Consider the following 15005-nt stretch of genomic DNA (forward strand, 5'->3'; position numbering starts at 1 on the left):
TTTGCCTTCACGGTACAGCGCACTTTCAGAAACCATCCACCTTCCCCAGCTCCACCTGTATAGATCTGCTGTGTGTAATTCTTTTATGCTATATTGTGCATCAGTAGCATGTCTTACTTGCTCACAGCAGTGTGACGTGTATGTATTTGCAGTAGTGAGTCTTGTTCCTGCTCTGCAGCAGCAGCGTAGCAGATCTATTCCACCAAGACCAAATATATCTACATTGTCATACCCATTACCATTCCAAACACTCTAGAGTTGTCATGACAGCACTGTTTTTTTAATTTAATATATTTCAAAATGCAATTTTATTCTTGTGATGGCAAAACTGTATTTTCAGCAGTCATTATTCCAGTCTTCAGTGTCGCATGATCCATTATAAATCATTCTAATGCTTCATTTGGGTCACAAATTATCAATTATTATTATCATTATTATTATTATGACCGCCGCTAGCGAAAGCGGTCATATAGGGATTGTCAAAGTTTTTTTTTTTTTTTTTTTTCCGTCACCTTACTGAATTTTTCGTCAACGATACCAGGGACACCGAAACACCGGGGAACATGAAATTTGGTGGGCATGTAGCCCCACTAGACTTCTAAGGAAAAATTTCGTTTGGTCCCCGGGGGCCACTCCCCCCCCGCGCTGGGCCCCCCCAAACCCCAAAAAATGCAGTTTTTCCTAAATAACTACCTGAACCGTGGCACCAAGGATGAAGAAATTTTTATGGTATGTTGGTCTACTAGACTTTTACGGAAAAATTTCATTTGGTCCCCGGGGGCCACTTCCCCCCCCGCGCTGGGGCCCCTGTAAATTTTTCGTCAACGATACCAGGGACACCGAAGCACCGGGGAACATGAAATTTGGTGGGCATGTAGCCCCACTAGACTTCTAAGGAAAAATTTCGTTTGGTCCCCGGGGGCCACTCCCCCCCCGCGCTGGGCCCCCCCAAACCCCAAAAAATGCAGTTTTTCCTAAATAACTACCTGAACCGTGGCACCAAGGATGAAGAAATTTGTATGGTATGTTGGTCTACTAGACTTTTACGGAAAAATTTCGTTTGGTCCCCGGGGGCCACTTCCCCCCCCGCGCTGGGGCCCCTGTAAATTTTTCGTCAACGATACCAGGGACACCGAAGCACCGGGGAACATGAAATTTGGTGGGCATGTAGCCCCACTAGACTTCTAAGGAAAAATTTTGTTTGGTCCCCGGGGGCCACTCCCCCCCCCCCCGCGCTGGGCCCCCCCAAACCCCAAAAAATGCAGTTTTTCCTAAATAACTACCTGAACCGTGGCACCGAGGATGAAGACATTTTTATGGTATGTTGGTCTACAAGACTTTTACGGAAAAATTTCATTTGGTCCCCGGGGGCCACTTCCCCCCCCCGCGCTGGGGCCCCTGTAAATTTTTCGTCAACGATACCAGGGACACCGAAGTACCTGGGAACATGAAATTTGGTGGGCATGTAGCCCCACTAGACTTCTAAGGAAAAATTTCGTTTGGTCCCCGGGGGCCACTCCCCCCCCCGCGCTGGGCCCCCCCAAACCCCAAAAAATGCAGTTTTTCCTAAATAACTACCTGAACCGTGGCACCGAGGATGAAGAAATTTGTATGGTATGTTGGTCTACTAGACTTTTACGGAAAAATTTCGTTTGGTCCCCGGGGGCCACTTCCCCCCCCGCGCTGGGGCCCCTGTAAATTTTTCGTCAACGATACCAGGGACACCGAAGCACCGGGGAACATGAAATTTGGTGGGCATGTAGCCCCACTAGACTTCTAAGGAAAAATTTTGTTTGGTCCCCGGGGGCCACTCCCCCCCCCCCGCGCTGGGCCCCCCCAAACCCCAAAAAATTCAGTTTTTCCTAAATAACTACCTGAACCGTGGCACCGAGGATGAAGACATTTTTATGGTATGTTGGTCTACTAGACTTTTACGGAAAAATTTCGTTTGGTCCCCGGGGGCCACTTCCCCCCCCGCGCTGGGGCCCCCGTAAATTTTTCGTCAACGATACCAGGGACACCGAAGCACCGGGGAACATGAAATTTGGTGGGCATGTAGCCCCACTAGACTTCTAAGGAAAAATTTCGTTTGGTCCCCGGGGGCCACTCCCCCCCCCCCCCGCGCTGGGCCCCCCCAAACCCAAAACAATGCAGTTTTTCCTAAATAACTACCTGAACCGTGGCACCGAGGATGAAGAAATTTTTATGGTATGTTGGTCTACTAGACTTTTAGGGAAAAATTTCGTTTGGTCCCCGGGGGCCACTTCCCCCCCCGCGCTGGGGCCCCCGTAAATTTTTCGTCAACGATACCAGGGACACCGAAGCACCGGGGAACATGAAATTTGGTGGGCATGTAGCCCCACTAGACTTCTAAGGAAAAATTTCGTTTGGTCCCCGGGGGCCACCCCCCCCCCGGGCTGGGCCCCCCAAACCCAAAAAAATGCAGTTTTTCCTAAATAACTACCTGAACCGTGGCACCGAGGATGAAGAAATTTTTATGGTATGTTGGTCTACTAGACTTTTACGGAAAAATTTCGTTTGGTCCCCGGGGGCCACTTCCCCCCCTGAGCTGGGGCCCCCGTAAATTTTTCGTCAACGATACCAGGGACACCGAAGCACCGGGGAACATGAAATTTGGTGGGCATGTAGCCCCACTAGACTTCTACAGAAAAATTTTGTTTGGTCCCCGGGGGCCACTCCCCCCCCCCGCGCTGGGCCCCCCCAAACCCAAAAAAATGCAGTTTTTCCTAAATAACTACCTGAACCGTGGCAACGAGGATGAAGAAATTTTTATGGTATGTTGCTCTTAAGGGCCCACATCAACCTAGCCCATAATCACTCATTTGTGATTTGCGCCCCTCCCATAAAAAATGAAAATGCAATATTATTCTGCTTTAATCGCCCCTATCTTCAGTGGAGATGTTCAGAACTGCACCATATTTCATGTGTATGATTAACTTGACATCCTCTGGGGGTATCCTCTGCTAAGTTTTGTAGAATTTCATCCATGGGGGGGTATAAAATAAATTCATTTATGTGCACATTTAGTGACTGTACACTCATCGGCCTGTAGATGGTGCTGTTGAGCGAAGGGTTGCTGGTTTAGGATGATACTGTCACACACACACATGCAGGAATACAAAGAAACGCAAGCATGCACACACACTGACATCCACACGCACAGACACACACCCATACACACACATACAAATCCACATGCACAGACACACACACACAAACACACACGCGCACACATGTACGCACACATACATACACGCACAGACACACACACACACACACACAGACACACACATACACAAACACACACACACACACACACATACACACACACACACACACACACACACACACACACACACACACACACACACACACACACACAGACAGACATGCACATACTATTACTTTTTTTAGGTATATACATAAACACGCAATACAGCCAAATTACTCCACGTCATTTATTTTTGTGGAAAGCCAGTGCAGGCCTGAGCGGTGGTCATATTTTGTACCGCGATGCGGTACATCTAGTTATTATTATTATTATTATCAATGTTGAAAATAGTTGTGCTGCTTAAAATGTTGGGGGAAACCATGATATATTACCATTCAAAAGTTTGAAGTAAGATAAAAAAATTATATTTTGATCCAGCAAGGACATATTAAATTAATTAAAAGTGACAGAAATCTTTTGTAACATTTTAAATGCCTTTACTGTTTCAAATAAATGCTATTGGTTTGAACTTTCTGTTCATCAAAGATGAACTTTCTATGCATCACGGTTTCTACAAAAATATTAAGCTGTTTTGAACTTGCATGAACTCTTTTCAACATTGCTAATATTAAGAACCAGTAGTAGTTGAGGATATTTGAGCACCAAATAAATCAGCATATTATAATGACTTCTGAAGGATCATGTGACACTGATGACTAGAATAATGGCTGCTGCAAATTCAGCTTTGCCATCACAGAATACATCTCTATTTTAACGTTATAAATTGTAAACAGTTATTTTAAATTGCAATATTACTATTTTTACTGTGTTTGTGATCAAATAAATACATAAACATAAGGTACTTTCTTTCAAAAACATTTAAAAAATCATTACTATTCCAAACTTTTGACCGGTAGTGTAAATATCTTAAATAAACATCTGTGTTATTTGTATTTTTGCACAAGCTGCAAACATGATTATATGAATTGAGACTTTTTGGACATTTATGCATGCGTGTGAGTGAGACGAAATGGGCGAGGGAGGGTCGAACAACATCGCAGACATCTGCCTGTGGTGACCCCATTGTTGTGATAGGTGTTTGCTTTAACTCAGAGAGAGGCCATTGTAATCCATCCTGCCGCTGAAAGGAGGTGCTATTAGCGACCCCCCCCCCCCCCCCGTGCCCTGCTCTCCGTATCCAGCTAGCTAGGCCTGAACCCCTAAGGACAGCCTCAGCGTGCTGCAAAAAGCCTCCTTAACAGGCCTATCTGCATGGAGCCACCTGCTGATGGAGCTCTGGCCTTTGTGTGGTTGTCTACATAGGCTGATTCTTTATCCCTAGGGATCAACACATGAAGGCTGGACAAGCTGGCTCCCGTCAAGGCCTACCGTGGACGAGCAGAAGGCCGTCAGATATATACGCGATGCTTGTTTGTTGGCCAGAAAGTGTGGGGTGTCTTATGATGTTGCATCTGGATGAGGCATCAAAAGTATTTGGTGCTGTACGGTAGCTGTACTTTTCGCTGGTTATGGCCATCTCATATAGTCTCATTATGGTTTCATTAATCTGTAATTCACCCTCATGGTTTTTGAATGAGGGATTAAAGTAGTATGTTCAATAGTATTGATCTAACTAATGTGAAGCGTTGAACACTGAGGGTTTAACTCATGCATACAGTACACTGAGAATTATTAAAGACTAATGGCGTATTTTCAATACAACAGGCGTATAATCCATGCATAATATTATTTTGCGAAGTACAGCTTAGTGTTGTGAAATTAAATACTCTCCCGGCAGGCGGGTTTTTTTTTTTTTTTTTTTTCAGAGAATTTTGGTAATTGAGATGCATTCTTTGTAAAGATTTTCACTTGCCTGATCGAATTATTGGAGGATGCATCTGTCTGACATCGTAATCACAGACGTAATATGGATGATTGTTCTTTTACCACAAAGTTTATGTTCATGAGAGAGTTAATTGCTTTAGAATGAGGGGAAAACGCATGAATGAGCCACACAATTAATATGTAATATGCAACATATGGCACTAAACAAAGAAAGAATAATGCAGAGGGTTGTGTTTCAGTGAAAGCAGTGGAAGAATGTTTAGGTGGGCAGTGTACATTAAGCATACTACTTAGTGTGCTACTGAGTGTGTTGTCCTGAACTGACAAATATAAGGTAGAAATAAGATGCGTTGCAGAAATGTAATTTAAATTCACATTTAAGACCACAACCATTTGTATGATCAGAGAGAGAGATGATGGTACAGTACTTTTGGATTTTTGTAATCTACTTTTTTAAATGGAAACAAAATCAGAATTTCTTAAAGGAGAACTCCGGTCAATTTTATTTGTCAATTTATCCGGTCAATTTCTCATTTTTTTGTACATTTGGCGTGCTGTCAATACAGAGAACAACGACAAAAATCGGTGTTGCCTACACCGAGTTATTCTATTTTTAAAATTTGCACCCTGTTGACTTCAATGGGGCAAGTACTAAACCTGCTTTTAGCCTCTTAACATCCTTGATGTGTCATTACAAGTGCACAGAAAATGTGAGTGATTCCTTCTGAGTGAACACGAGTGAATCTGACTGCAGTAGATGTGAAAGATATGTATAAAAATGAAGTTAATTCAGCCAGCGCAAATACCTGTGTTTACATCCTGTTTTCGGTTGAACGCCAAAGTAGTCGATTGCCGAGTTCACGCGAGTAGGTTTAGTTACCTATGATCACGCGCGTGAACTCGGCAATCGACTACTTTGGACAACAGGGTGCAAATTTTAAAAATAGAATAACTCGGTGTAGGCAACACCGATTTGTGTCGTTGTTCTCTGTATTGACAGCACTCCAAATGTACAAAAAAATGAGCTCAATGTTAAAATTGACCGGAGTTCTCCTTTAATATTTGGTACAGTATGCCCAACATTTTTGTTTTAATGGCAGCAGCACTCGAGCTGCATGAACTCAACGAGTTTGTGTAAAATCTGATTATCATGTTCTCCGGCTTGATCTGAGAATAATCCAAAAAGCATCTCGTGCTTGACTGCAACTTTTTGTTAACATTTTTTATTGGTGAGTGACCTTGAAATAGTATAGAATCTGAAATTGTTGTTGTTCTTTTTTCTATAATGTTTCATTGTTTAAAACCCTAAAACCCTTTTTCTCTCTGTTTTGAATTTTTGATTTTTATAATATTAAATAATTTTAGAATAATCATTTTAAAATAATTATTCTCACACAGAGGTGTTTGATGAAAGTTAAAACCACTGAACAATGCTCTTGTCTTTTTGTTTCACCTAGTTTAACCTTTTATCTTTCTTTGTCATTGTGATTTATATTCCCCGTCATCCTCATATACTGAGTAAATGTACAGCTTTCAGTTCATTAAACATTAATAAGAGGAGAAATGTCACCTGTCCATCAAAGAGTCGATTTCAGCACATCAGCTGACAAAGACTCGTGTAACCTAAGTTGTCAGATAACTGAAAGTAAACTCTGACCTTCATCTGGCTATTGCACCATCAAATAAAGAGAATTTTAGGGATTGCCCTCTGACTAATGTCAGTGGTCTTGATCTGCGGATGAATTGACACCTGTCTTACTACATTCACTCATGTCAGAGTTGTCAGTTTCTCCTCATGTACCCTCAGTTTATGGAGCTGTGTGAAGTTGCGAAGTGTAGATCAACCAGCCCTTAGTCAAACATATGACTGATTTTGGAGCATGTCAGCCATCTAGTTTCAGCCTCAAAACTGCATGTTAAATCTGTTAAATATTTATTAAATTATTTTAATAATTTATACAGTATATCAGAATATTGTCTCTGTTTTCAGTTGAAACATTCTCAGAGTGTCATTTGATATTTCAAACACTTTAAAACTAACTAAATGCTAGATTCTGTATTTTCACAAAAGGTTGATTATGTAAGACCGTTTGTGTACGTTAATTTCACTCACCGGAAATAATTTTATTTTAAATCTTAACGTTTTATTTTTTAATTCATTATTTAAATGTTAAAAAAAAACTTAGAACAAGAATGACAAAATAGAACAAGAAAATATTAAAAAATCTGCACTATTTCTATGTTATGTTATTTTTGTTTATTTTACAAAAAAAAATATTTTAAATTTAAATGCAATTTTAACTAGTGCTCTCTGTTTATACTATTACTCTATATTATTATACTATTACTCCACCTTATTATGCTATATTTCTATAGTTTAGTGTTTTAAAATAATATATGATTTTAAAAAACTCAAATATGTTATTGTATTAGCAATAAATGTTGTACATTGAGCAGTGAGCATTCTGAAATGTGAAATGAATTGTGCATATTGAGTTTACCATTCACTCATTCATTCATTCATTCGTAGCATGTACGCCCAATGCATCTGTGTAAATGAGGAATCTCTCTTCCTGTTTTGCTCTTGTTATTTTTACAGCACACAGTGAGAGTGAGTGCAGCCCTGGACTGAGGCATTGTTTTGTCGGGCTTGCTCTATTCTCGCGTTCTTATTTATTCGTCTTAATTTGAGGCAATGCTTTCAGCTCCAGCGCCTGCCGTTCTACAAGCGCTGGGAGCAATCTCGCTGACCAGCCAGGTCACTGGCAGAACGTGGGGCCAAAATGAGAATTTCTGCAAACAAACACAATCAGGCCACGATTAGATTCCGCTTTCATGATCTTGAAAGGAAATGCAAAGGAGATTAGATAACAGGCGGGCCATAAGGCTCATTTATCCCACTTGGCGCTAAGTGTCTAGAGATGGCTAAATGCTTTAATTCCCCACTTGTGAAGAGCACCTCGGGCCAACTCCAGCTATTGCAGAACTTAACTAACGGTATTAATGTGTAACGAGGAAAAAATAGCAAAGCTTATCGCATGAAAGTTTGCTTCGGTGTGTTCCGCCACACTGGTGCTTTTTTCTCAAAGTTCCCAACCGTTTTAAGTGCCACTCTGCATTTAAGTGACCGTGGCGTTTTTTGGATCCTCCAAGAAAGAGTTGTCCCAGCGCCAGTGTTTTTGATTTAGAGGCCAGCCCTGGCACGCCGTGCCCGATCGTTGTTATCTGAGTGAGGCTAATGGACGTGCTGGAATTAGAACAGGCAGAAAACGTTCTAAATGGGAACCTTTGCAGGGCAGCTGTTTGCTAGTTCACAAGAATACCAATAAATGGCAGCTACATAGCTTTCCTTAATCAGATTCGAGCAATCAGCTTGGAAAAAAACCCCATATGGCGCGGGAAAGCAACGAAAAGGAGAGAGGGCCAAGGGTTACTGCAAGGACACAGGCCGCTTCAAGGTTACAATGTCTGGCTACAATTAGCCACTTGCAGAAGAAACGGGAACAGCGCTTCAGGGAGCTATTCAAGCTCAGTCGTTTGTAATTAGTCAGTTAAGAATTACTGACAGGGAAAAGCAAAGTGTGGCTCCGTTTGATTGTTTACAAACACGTTTTGCCGGGATCGCTAATTCCCATGCCGTGAACTTGTAACTATACAGTTCCTGTGAAGTGCAGAGTTTGAGACTTGAGTGAGTACTTGATTCAAGGACGATGGCTTGGACAGTTGTTGCGTCATCTAGAACTCCAAACACTGAATTTTTCACTGAAAAACTGAACTTTTTTCATATTTCCAGACTTGTATAAAAACAAATAATAATCTAAAAATCGATCTTTATATTTTTTGTGTAATTTAATTTTTTTGGTTTCCTTCTGCCACTGCTTGTATTTTCGAATCAAACCCGTAATTCAGTTTGCAAACCAAACGAAGTTTGAAGGACTCTGTGGTCTGACTACCATACAAAGTCATCAGTATTCACCGCAAATATTTGTCTCATAAAATTCATGTCAGAGCAGGACAGGGTAAAGATGTTCAGATCTGTCTACATTTATGCGACTTTGCTTCATCTTCTCTTTATAGCAGATTGTCTTAAATGATAGGAAATCCTGTCAGTCTCGCATCAGCCTCTCTTAACAAGACCCTATGAAATCAGCTTTCAGTTTATTTCATAATGTTCTTTTAGCTGTAAAATGTAATAAACCCTGCAGTTCCTAATTTAGAAAGAATGACTGTTTCTGTCTTTCATAAGAGAAGTTATTCTGTCGCCCAGATGTTGTTAGTCAAAACTTTGATTGCTACACAAGTGTTTCATAAGCAATGCAGCATGTGAAATATTGCGGTTTTATTCCCTCACATATTTTTTTCTGTGATCTGACAATAACCAAAAAAATAGTTATCTGCTAAATTAAATTTTTTAAAAGAATCATCTTAAAGTAGCCCAAAATGAGTCAGCTGTTGTCCCAGGCTGGTCTGTTTGCTGGTTTTAGAGGTATTTTATGAACATTTAAGCACTTTTCCACCCTTCTTTTTAGAAACAGCTATTGTTGTATTGTAAATTGAGAAAAAGTCAAATTGGCTTTATGTTGTGAAGTCATGGAAAATTCACAAACATGCAACACAAACTGTAAGATGAAAAGGTGAATGCTACCATCATGACAGCTAGCAAATGTTAGCATATTGTTTTGCTAAGAACTTTCATGCTAATTAGCTAATTAAATGTAATCCTTACAAAAGTGCAGTCACACAACAGGGGCCTCAAATGCCAGAGATCTCTTCATCTTTATGCATACTTATTCATTTTTAAAGCCATGTTGACTGAACATCTGAAGACGTAAAAAGGAAAGACTTTCCAACAATAGAGGATAAACAAGGTTGGTTGAAATCAGCCCAAGAGAAACACTCGCCTCTAGGGGTCACTTTCTCCTATTGACTTTGGCAGTTTCGCATTGTAAACCTCATGTGTGCCAATTGTGTGTACAGGCAATGAAGTGCATGTGTAGTTGAGCAGCATACAACCCCCCATTTAGTCAATTTGTTAAATTATTTGTTTTTAGTGTAATTTACCAGTCTATAAACCTGTTTTATTTGCAGACATGGCTTTTCTGACATTGGTGAACATCGTGTATCATACCTGAACGGTAAGTGTTTTATTATTATTTATTGTTATCTGTCGATATTGGATATATCACCATTTTATTGATCATATCAATATTTATTGGATATCACAATTTTATGCTTTTAATTTTATGCTGCTTTCTTCTAACACTCACCAATCTATATAAACTTCAATTTAATACACACCACTGTTAAATGTAACCTTTTGCAAATCTAACAATTAATGTCAATTTTTTTAAATATATATATTAAACAAAATAGTGTAGCGTTTCAATATCGACAATTTATCGGTTATTGGCCATAGCATGAAAATAATGATTGGCTTATCATTATTGTAGAAAAATTCATGCATCCCTACTATTAAGCGCATACATATGCATATGTTTAACCATTCAGGAACACACATGGGGATCACATTTTTTGAATCCATTGCAGGCTGATGCTTTACATATTGTGCACACATATGTATAGGGCAGATCTTGCCCTTTTGTCAAACACAACAAAGCCTGTGGCTAGCGAAGATGATACTAATTGAATAATAATATTAGTCATCTTGATGATTACTATAATGGACCTCTGGACTGCAAACCCTTGTGTTGGCAAACAATACATTTCACTTTCATTCAATGTTCCGTTCCTCAAGCGTTATGTGAAAAATCCAGATGTGACCGTTGCTGTCACCCCTGGATGGCTCATGACCTCAAATTTATATCCAGCTCGTACTCGCAGCTGCAGCACTTCAAAACTTTCCCTCCTCCAGCTGGCAAGCTTTGCATTGATGAACTCCACCGTGGGACAGAAACGCGAAGGAAAGCTACACAGCTACCACAGACAAGAGCGTTTGAATCTATTTTAATAACGCCCATTACGAGCGCGCCGTAGGATCATAACTCCCCTATCTCCATCATTAATACATGAGAGGATTTTCTCGGGATCTTTCATGAAAGTCAAAGCAGCCAAGGTTTTCTGTTGTGCAGAGCAGACCACAAAGGGGAAATTTCCCCTTGTGGATGTCAGACGGAAAAGGGGCATTTAAATAGCAATACACATAATAGTTCTGAATCAATACAAGTCATCAATATAAGTCGGATTTGTTTTAATTTATGTGAGCGCTTGCGGATGAACCTCAGGGAGTCCCGTTGGCTCTACCACCAGCCCTAAACCCAATTGTTATTTTGGTCTTTCCTCTCATCGTATACTCCTACAAATAAAAATAAGAAATCAATGTACACTGCAATTTTTACGGCACTGATTTAAGTGGCGGTGGCAGGCCAAATCCAATAGTGCCACTAAAGCTGACAAGCTTGACATGTGCCTTGCCATGCTACCCCTCAATTATGCAGGACCCAATGTTTCCTTGCCTTTTAATTGAATCACACCGTCTCAAACTTGTTATTTTTAATTTGTTGCATTTGATTTCTGACACCAGTGTCAGGGTGGCATGAATTATGCAGAGGGGGACCTTAATTGTGGATCTTATTAGAACGAAACTAATTGTGAATGATTAAAAAGTGAATCGGATGTAAGTTTCTGTGTCTGCCAAAAAATTCTGGGCTCGTTTGTGGTCAGTGCTGTACATGTTTTGGTGGCATATGTCAAAGCGCTTAATGGCCTTGTAGAGAATGGTCTAATCACTGTGCGGAGAGCAAGTTGTGTTATCTTTTTTTTTTTTTTTTCGATGGGGGCCCTCTGCTGTAAAAAAGCTGACAGACATCTCACTCTTTTTCAACTTGGGAAGACCTCATATGAAAAGAATTGAGTGCAATTCACTTTTCTTCTCTTTTCTTTTTTTTGGCTAGTGCGCCATGATAGTTAAGTTTTATTGATCTTTTCTCTTGAGTTTTGAACAGACCTTCTTTGGGATTGACCGGTTTGTTACATGAAAAGTAACTTTCAATATTAGGCTGAGGTTGACAGTGAACAGACGTTACTCTCCATTTTACGAGCTTTTGAAACCCAGACAGTCATAGTTCCCTATAATGGAATACATGAAATCCACCCCATCTTATGCGTTAGTAAGTTTCTGCCACAGAAATTGTTAAATCAGTGGACAAATGCATGTGCATGATCAAAATAAAAAAGTAAAATGCATGAATAATAGGATTCATGTGAGGTTTTATATTCAGTATATTAACACACACATATATATATATATATATATATATATATATATATATATATATATATATATATATATATATATATATATATATATATATATATATATGATGACAGTGATGTTTACATAAACACTGCTCTTTATCAATTCAAGAAAGAAGTGCTAAATATAGCCTTTTGGCACAATGGAGGTACCTCGTTGTAAATTACATTTCTTTGAAACATGCATCACTTTGGAGGTATCTGGAAATCATTTCTGTCTCTTCACTTGCTTTAGTTTCATGAATGCTCAATCAATTCAACAGGACAGTTTAACTTTCCTTCTTTCTTTTTTTCTTTTCTTTCTCCCATAACCACAACCATTTAAAGTCCCACAGGCACTTACCGATTGAATTCAAACTCTATTCTGACAAAGCCTTGAGATTTCACCTTTGGGGGCAGTTGAGATAGAAAATCCCCAAAGTAAGTGAAATTCCTCTATTTGATGATCTAAATGGTTGAAGGGGCCACAGCACTGGCAGTTCATGTCTATATGTCCATATGGGTTACACTTCATTTTCTGGACTATACTTTGTGCCAAGCTGCCTGCCCTTTAAACCCATTAATATTTCTGGTGTTAGGCTATATATGATACATATTATGAAGACCACCTATATTTAAAGGGCAGACATAGAGTATAGTATAGCACCTAAATATTATAATGTATAATGTTATTGTACATACACCACTTTATAATCTTTATGTATAAATAAGTGCTATGTACGCTATGTAAAAAATACACCTTTTCTGCAAGCAATGGTGAATTTACTTGCTAAAATGACACCCAATGTATATTACACTAATGTTATTGAGCCTTTCGAGAGCATTCTTCTTCTGTAGTTTAATCATCTGTGTATATACTGAGGAGACGAGGCAGGGAAGATAGATCTCACGGCGTTTCTAAAATCCACCTGTCAGGTAATGTTGTTTGGCCTCAGACTAAGAATCTTTCCTAATTCTGTATGCATGATAAGTACAGCGTGACAAGCCCTGCCAATTTAAGAAGTCCATCTTAGCATAAAAGTCCCTTCCAATAAGGTCTCCTTGCCTGGCACCATCCATATGATGAAGTAGCTCACTAAATTTCAAGAGCATCTCTGGAATGGTAGCAGATTCTTGTCCACTGAAATGACAATTAGAGTCACTTTCTACACAAGTTAGGTTTGATGTCTCCTGTCAGCTGCAGGCAGAGGGATATGTCCTGAGACAGAGACTAATCTGGCTCAGGCTCTGATTACATTGGCCCCTCATGATCCACTCATTGACCACTCCAAACGTGGGGACAGGAGATGGACGTTTCTGGGATGGGCGAATGGAGGTGGTGGTGGGGGGACCAAATAGTCCTCTGGCTGACTTCACATTTCTTTATGTTGTCTAAAATGGATCTGTCATTGAGCAGGTGTATTTTGCTCTTTTCACTTCTTTTTTTTCTCCACATGCTGTCAGTCGATTAATATATTTAGTCACGGTTAATCTCATCTTTTTTATGTAGTAAACTCATTCAGTCCAAATAAAAAAAAAATAATGTGTATATAAAGTGTTGTTTTTGGTAACTTGCATGAATTCTCACACCTAGTGCTACATATGTCATACTGTACCCTAGTGTTGTCAAAAGTACCGACTTGGGTACAAATGCGATGATACCAGCATTTCCCTCTAGCATTTTGAGCAATGTTGAACGTATTGTTTGAGAGCAGGTGTCAGCGGATCGCGAATATATCCACTGATAGACGGATCCGTTGATAGATGCCTGCTTTCAAACACTCCTGTGTTTATCTAAGAGCTCGATGAAGACAACATGTTTTTGAAGCGTTGATCATTATAGCCAATCACAGACATATGTTGAGTGCATGAACACAATGGCCAATCAGAGATGTATATGTTGAGAGCTTCAACAGAATGGCCAGTCAGAGGTGTTTAAGAATCTGTTCAACAGCACTCAAAATGCTAGAGGGAAATGCTGGTATCATCACATTTTTTTAATTTCAGTACCGACTTGGTACCGAAGTTGGTACTTTTGATAACACTACTGTACCCTGGACATAGATTAGAGATAGATTACGGAGTCTGCGTTAGCCTGGCTAACGTCAGAGACTTGGTCTGGGAACCACGTGTTCATTTTCTCGTATTTGAGGCGTGGTTTACGAATGCCCAGAGCCGTTTATTGGGTGCTATGAATGTCTATCAAATGCGCCTGTATGTAGCTCATAGCCAATCGCTTCAATTATACCAGATGACGTATGTAGAGTGACAGAAATTCGATGAGGAAAAAGACGATGGGTCAAAGATTTATTTGTACACGATGGCGTTTAGCGAATATTACCGTTTGTGCAAGATAAACATGAGGGTAGAAGGTAACGTCGAGTCTGATGCCATGTTGGATCCATAGATATAAACAAACTGCTTCGGTGTCGTCATCGTCTTGCTACTCCCTCCCCGTTCTGTGATTGGTTCCCTTTTTCAGGGGAAAATTTGGTCCATGGTGTCCAGACTGCCTAGCAGCGTGAATAAAATCGCGCTGCGAGCAAGGCAGTATGGGGAAACCCAGGCTAAGTCAGCGTCCTATATTTGTCTCAATCGTACAAAAACACAAAACGCAATTAATTTAATTAAATCTAGTATATTTACGTTTATAATGGGTCTGGTTCTCACCTTATTG

The 15005-nt window shown here is 40.0% G+C and overlaps 1 protein-coding gene across 1 annotated transcript in view; it reads left to right on the forward strand.

Annotated features, from left to right (window-relative positions):
- The window catches only part of LOC308692855 (uncharacterized protein), a gene marked incomplete at its 5' end in the record, with an annotated part of 106469 nt that overhangs the window by 22623 nt on the left and 68841 nt on the right, over positions 1 to 15005 (forward strand). Inside the window, one exon of the mRNA XM_081369286.1 lies at positions 10166 to 10212. Coding sequence (XP_081225412.1) covers positions 10166 to 10212 — 47 coding nt within the window. The remainder of the gene's footprint in view (positions 1 to 10165; positions 10213 to 15005) is intronic.

The sequence above is a fragment of the Scardinius erythrophthalmus genome (assembly GCF_964197995.2).
Source record: "Scardinius erythrophthalmus genome assembly, chromosome: 6".
Classification (NCBI taxonomy): Eukaryota; Metazoa; Chordata; class Actinopteri; order Cypriniformes; family Leuciscidae; genus Scardinius; species Scardinius erythrophthalmus.